The sequence below is a fragment of the Sinocyclocheilus rhinocerous genome, unplaced genomic scaffold, assembly GCF_001515625.1.
Source record: "Sinocyclocheilus rhinocerous isolate Xijiao unplaced genomic scaffold, SAMN03320098_v1.1 scaffold42, whole genome shotgun sequence".
Taxonomy (NCBI): domain Eukaryota; kingdom Metazoa; phylum Chordata; class Actinopteri; order Cypriniformes; family Cyprinidae; genus Sinocyclocheilus; species Sinocyclocheilus rhinocerous.
Genome location: NW_015627390.1, coordinates 440794 through 447170, shown reverse-complemented (window position 1 = coordinate 447170; position 6377 = coordinate 440794). Strand labels below are relative to the sequence as shown.

Below are 6377 nucleotides of genomic sequence, written 5' to 3'. Positions count from 1 at the left end.
GTATGTATTTTGTTGTTGCATTCAAGCAATTGACGCCAAATTGCCGCTAATTCGAAAGTGAAAGTAAAATGCGCACGGCGCTTTCAAGCTATTTAAAAGCGAAGGAAAGCGAGGAAAAGTTCAAACAAACTAAAAACAAACAATTGCTTTACGGGAGAAGACAAAAGCTGAGACAAATCCAGCATTAAGACATTAAAAGACAGCATTAAAATACGAGTCTATAATTCATAATAACGCTTCCTCCAGTGAAAAAGTTAATCTCCTGTTGTCTATAACATCAAAATCCAGCCACATATTTGTTTAGAGCTGTTTTGGCTTGTAAACGGTGCTTGATCTGTGCAGATTTCTCTCCTGATTCAGACCAGAACACTTTTTCACTGGAGGAAGTGTTATTATGGATTATGGAATCATATTCTAGTTAAAAACGTCTTAATGCTGGATTAGTTTCAGCTTTTGTCTTCTCCAGATGTTAACTGATGGACTGGAGTGCTGTGGATTACTTGTGGATTATTGTGATGTTTTTATCAGCTGTTTGGACTCTCATTCTGACGGCACCCATTCACTGCAGAGCATCCATTGCTGAGACACTGATGCAATGCTACATTTCTACAAATCTGAGGAAGAAACAAACTCATCCTAATCTCGGATGAGCTGAGGGTGTGTCTGATTTCAGCCAATTTTAATTTTCATTCACATAAATACCATTATTTTCTTGTTTATTACTGTGAAGCTGCTTAGAAGCATACAGAAATAAAAAGAAAAACTCTTACACAGACCTTTGATGGAAGAAACCAGCTGATGAACCTCGGGAACAGCCGAGACCGTCTTCAACGAATCCTTGTCTTTGTTCCACAGGAAAAGTTCTCCAGAGACCAGAAGACCCACCAGCCACACGCCTGCAAATAATACTGTTAAACACACCAGTGGCCTGCAGCGCGGAGGATTCATCACAGATCTCACATCGTTTACCATCCTGAGACGCTGACATGGTCACCACCCTCTGCAACAGCGGCTGGAGTTTTGGGGTCTTCTTTTTGGTCCGTCCCGAAACCAAATGTATTTCGCTGATCCGATTGTCATCCAACAGAAAAACACCCTCCTTTTCCTGGAAGCAAACAGTGCTGAGACAATGTATTGTTGGCTATTGCTACAAATATACCCCAGCGACTTAACACTGCTTTTGTGCTCCAGGCTCACATATATCAGTGTTTGTATGAAATGACAGAGGATCATTTGTAAATGTATGATCTCACCCTGCCCAGCCAGCAGAATCTGGGCCACGGCTTTCTGCGCTTGATGCTGGATGACAGCAAAACCTCCAACTTCACTTCCATTCTTGGCACCGATGGTGAGTTTCAGAGGACTTCCAGTCGGCCTGTATCCTACAGCATCCAGCTAAAACAAGGATATGAAAACAATCAGTGAAAGTTACTTGCATTTACAGCCCACATGACATATTAAGCAAGATATAAAATGCAAAATACTCAGGTAGCTTTATTAGCAGTATAATACCGCCTTTGAATCATATTCAGCTGTTTGTTTGTTTTTACCTGCTTTACAGCTACCACAAATAAACATATTTCGTTTTTTTTTACATATAAGTGAGAGTAAATGCTTATTACTGAATATGACATATTGACTAGTCTTAAATTAATTGCATTATAATAAAATAAAAATGCATAATAATAATACTAAATATTTTTTAATTCAACCTTAGCAGTCAGTCAGAGAAATCAAACTAGCAGCAAAAATAAGGTATTAAATTAAATGCATAATATAACTGAAAATGATCATACTGACTCAGTCTGTGATATAGAATCTAAAATTAATTGCATTATTATAATTTAAAAAAAATTCAGTCAGATAAATCAAATCAGCAGCTAAAAAAAAAGATATTCAAGTAAATGCTTATAATTAAAAAATATATAATTTACTCTAAATAACCTAACATCAATTGCATTATTATTATAATTAAAAAAATAATAATTTGCAGCGGTCAGTCAGATAAATCAAATCAGCAGCACAAATAAAGTAAACACTTACAATAAAAATAATATTTACTCTAAAAAAATACTGTACAATAAATTGCGTTATTATTATTATTTACCAAATTCATTCGCAGCAGTCAGATAAATCAAATCAGCAGCCAAAATAAGGGATTGAAGTAGATATAAATGATATTTACTCTAAGTAACCTAAGATTAATTGCGTTATTATTATTATTATTCTTTTATTTACAACTTTCAACCGCAGCTGCAGTCGGTTAAATCAAACCAAACCAAATCAGCAGCCAAAATAAAGTATTAGATCAGCTAAATGAGGAGTATAAACACAAACATCTTTTATTCCGTTTGAAACGGAAGAAAGAAACATTTACAAATGCTAACTAACATGATTCTGAACTCTTAAGGAATACATGAATCCGCTGAATAGTCATTAGCGTTAGCTGCAGCATGTCAACACAAGCTCACACTCGACACACACACGCGAACTCAACGTCTGTAGAGTCACAAACTAATGCTAAAGCGTCTTTATACTCTACCATCATGCCATGACTTCAATAAACACATTCCGCCTCTGTTTATTCCGCTGTTTTTCGAATCTCCCTCCACTTCCGGTTTTCCAAACAGCGAACGCAATTCCCATGATTCCCGCTGCGTTGCCATAGAAGCAGACGCGTCAGCCAGTGCGCATGCGCGTTCAGAGGGTGCCTATCATAGATATGTCTAATGTATCTGTATACCGCGTGTATATATCTATTGCTGCCAGATCTCGATTGCCGAAAATCACATTGTGTTTGATGCAAAACTAACTCGACTAAATCATATGAAAAAAACAAAACATTATATCTGTATATTTTCATGCTTTTTCAAGTTAAGCAAATTTTGTCCACTAAAAACATATCTGGTCATAGACAATGTTGAAGACGTTATTGTCAACATGCCTAAGTGGTTAAAAAAAAAAATTTTTATATAAAAATTTAGCTATATACATTTTTAGTTCAATAATAACAAACATCAGGAAAAAATAGGAAGCAATACCTTTGTTTTTCGTATACTTGTGTCGCTTACAATTAAAGTCCTTTTCTGATTTTAATGTTTGCAACGTTACTTGGCAATATTTTATTATTATTATTATTATTATGCAGTATTTTGCATGGTCTATTATTGGAGTAGTGTCACCCGGGTGGGAGTTTGAACTCCTATTCACTGGGAATAAAAATAAATGAATAAAAAAATAATAATTCGGTCGATGCAGAGACATATAGACCCCCATCTCCCCACCCTCTGAATATTACGTATCATAATTACGTTATTTGGCGGGTTTTACTTGGAAAAGCAGCTGATTTCTAGCATTCGAATAACTATGGATAAACCTGAAACTATAAGAAGGATTGGAGATGAATTTCATTTACAAATAAGGTAGGAATGTGCATACTTTTAAATCATTCATTCAGTTCAGTATGGTTGGCTCTGAGATTCATTGCTTCTCTATTGTAAATTGCTTTGGATAAAAGCATCTTCAACATGCATAAATGCAAATATTCATTGCACGGAATTAGTGGAAGCTGAAGATGTTGATATTCATATCAAAAATTTAAAAAATAAAAGAAAACACCTACATTTCAGTTCCACTAAAAACTTCTTATAAACCAATACTAATTACAAAATAACAACCAAAAAGAACAAATTAATCCAATCAGGCTTTACACTATACTTATATAAATTATCAATATAACAATAAAAAAAAAATAAGAAGAATAATAGTCACATAAACCAATGAAATAACATAAAGGGTAGTATGACCTTTATTTAACAAAAAAAAATATATTTTTTTTATTTTTGAAAAATTCATGCATAAAACATTGAATAATTATTAAACAAATATGTATGTGTGTGTGTATATATATATATATATATATATATTCACACACTGGGAAAAAATGGTAACATCTAAATTAACTGGTTTTATTCGAGTCAAAAAAAATGTATTTCATATCGCTGAATCAACCTAATTACCTTTAGACCATTATATCATGTAGACATAAAGCTCTTTGAAGTAACAACTGGTTACCACTTTTTGCAGTGTGTGTGTGTGTGTGTGTGTGTGTGTGTTTGATTATAGTTTTATGCACCCATGGAATATTGCATTGTTGCATGACTATGTTAATTACACATGTACAGCAATTATGCATCCAGGACAACTCTGATAATATGTTCTTGATGGCGTCATCAAGTTCTGGGTGATGTCAGCCAATCACAGCTTATAAATTTAGCCGCGAACCGACTAAATGTATTACTGACCTCTGTACAGATAAATCAAGAAGAACACATCTCTGAGATGGAGGCTCCAGACTGGATTGAATTATTAATGAGAGCTTTCTTCTGCTTCACCGGTATCATAGGGAACGGTTGGCTGGGTTTGCGCTCTCTGCCCAGATCTGGATCTCCGCTTCGGACCAGCGATGTCCTCTTCGTTAACCTGGCCGTGTCCAATCTGATCACAAACTGTCTGGTGGATCTGCCGGAAACCATGGCGCACGTTGCCAAATCCTGGCTCACGAGTAAAGAGTACTGCGGCGTGACTAAGTTTTCCCACGAAATCTCGGAGACCAGCAGCATCTTCTCCACTATGTTCATCAGCATGTATTGGCACCAGAAACTGGTGGGCTCCATCAGACGTGGAGGAGCTCCGGTGCAGATGGATAATTTGAGGTTAGTCGTCGTATTGCTCGCTGGGAGCTGGATCGTGTCGACTGCGTTCAGTCTTCCGTACATCTTTATCGCAGAGCACAATGCGAACGAGAGTTCGGAAGTTTGCGAAGAACGTTTCGCATCACCTGCAGCCAAGCAGACGTATGATGGCATGTACCTTACGCTGGCTAATGTCATTCCAATGATTGGGATAACGTATGCCACCGTTCAGATCGTCTTAACACTGCTTCGGAGTCAAAAACGAATCAAGGATCACTCCAGGAATGGAACAAACCCTCAACCTTCATCTGTAGACCAAAAACTGGAAAGAACCGCAGAACGCAGCATGGAAGAAAGATCTCCGACCTCCACAGATGCTTCTAGAGCCGCTACTAAACAGAAGACGCAGGTCAGATCCAATCCATCCTCAAGCAACCAGGTCCGAGCAGCCAAAAGCGTGGTTGCAGTCGCCACCATCTTCATCTTCTGCTGGTTCACTCACCTCATTCTCCGCATCTACAGCAGCTTCAGAAACTCCATCCTCGCTGTGAAACTCACCAATTTTATAGGAGCTTCTTACGTCTGTTTCGTCCCGTATGTCTACTTGCATGGTGTGAAGAAACTCAACTGCTCTTGGCGTTAAGAACTGGTGAGTTTATTAAGCTTGGTGCATCCTGGGAAACCATTAGTGCACACAGTTGACTGCACCAATATAGCTTTAAAAGCTAAAAGATTGAGTGATTGGCATCTGTGTAAATGCTTTAAACATATAGATATGAAATATATACGAGTGTAGAATATCTTGGGTGTAGCTAATGAAAGAAAATGAAAATGATTGTTCTCCTGTGCTTTGTTGATTACGACCAGATGTCAGTGCAATTATGTTTGTTATTCCTCTTGACGAATTAAAAACCTGCTTATGAGCGCAATTATTGTCATGTTATTTTTGCTGTCAAATAAGCACAAAAATCCTGGCGTCAGCCGAGATGGTAAAGAGCACTGGACCTTAAACCAACCAGCGTTAACCCTATACAGCCTACTGTGTTATATTTGATACGCAAAGGCCTGTACACGATCAACATGATCAAGACTTTGCTGTCACACACAATCTACCGCATGTCTTCTGTCTCTAATTGATAGTTTAGAGTTGCAGTAAAAGCTCTTTTAGTGTAATTGTACAAACCTCCAGCTTCAGGTCAAATCTTGACTGATTTTGATCAAGTAAAGGTCAGAATAACTGCAGTAATATCTCTGGAAGCTGATTCCAGCTGCGGGCGGCATAATAACTAAAAGCAGACTCCCCTTGTTTTTTACATTACAAGCTTCAGAATTTCATCACTTTTTGTCCATATAAATATCTGCATCTGCACCAAATAGCATACATTTTGCTCAGTTTGAGACTATGAACTGAATTATTAATAGAGACTATTTGAAGCCTGCTGCATCAAATATGATACTCAACAAAATTACATATGCAAACTTTGTTTAGATTTGTCTAAACAAAGTTTGCATATGTAATTTTGTTGAGTATCATATTTGATGCAGCAGGCTTCAAATATGATACTCAACATATCATATTTGAAGCCTGCTGCATCAAATATGATACTCAACAAAATTACATATGCAAACTTTGTTTAGACAAATCTAAACAAAGTTTGCATATGTAATTTTGTTGAGTATCAT

General features: G+C 36.9%; 2 protein-coding genes across 2 annotated transcripts in view; one reads left to right on the top strand and one right to left on the bottom strand.

Annotated features, from left to right (window-relative positions):
- The window catches only part of LOC107727877 (uncharacterized protein C5orf42-like), a 37247-nt gene extending 34601 nt beyond the window's left edge, over positions 1 to 2646 (bottom strand). The window contains 4 exon segments of the mRNA XM_016537917.1: positions 777 to 896; positions 970 to 1105; positions 1254 to 1382; positions 2629 to 2646. Of these exon segments, the coding sequence (XP_016393403.1) occupies positions 777 to 896; positions 970 to 1105; positions 1254 to 1382; positions 2629 to 2646 (403 nt within the window).
- Positions 2647 to 4341: 1695 nt separating this feature from the next.
- LOC107727870 (alpha-1A adrenergic receptor-like) lies at positions 4342 to 5337 on the top strand. The gene is made up of 2 exons (XM_016537904.1): positions 4342 to 4973; positions 5079 to 5337. The coding sequence occupies exons 1-2, from the start codon at positions 4342 to 4344 to the stop codon at positions 5335 to 5337; spliced, it is 891 nt and encodes a 296-aa protein (XP_016393390.1).
- Positions 5338 to 6377: the final 1040 nt, after the last annotated feature.

Coding starts and splice junctions, on each gene's coding strand:
- LOC107727870 (XM_016537904.1), top strand. CDS start 4,342: ATGGAGGCTCCAGACTGGATTGAATTATTAATGAGAGCTTTCTTCTGC. Junction 4,974..5,078: donor AAACGAATCAAGGATCACTC/CAGGAATGGAAC, acceptor AGATGCTTCTAG/AGCCGCTACTAAACAGAAGA.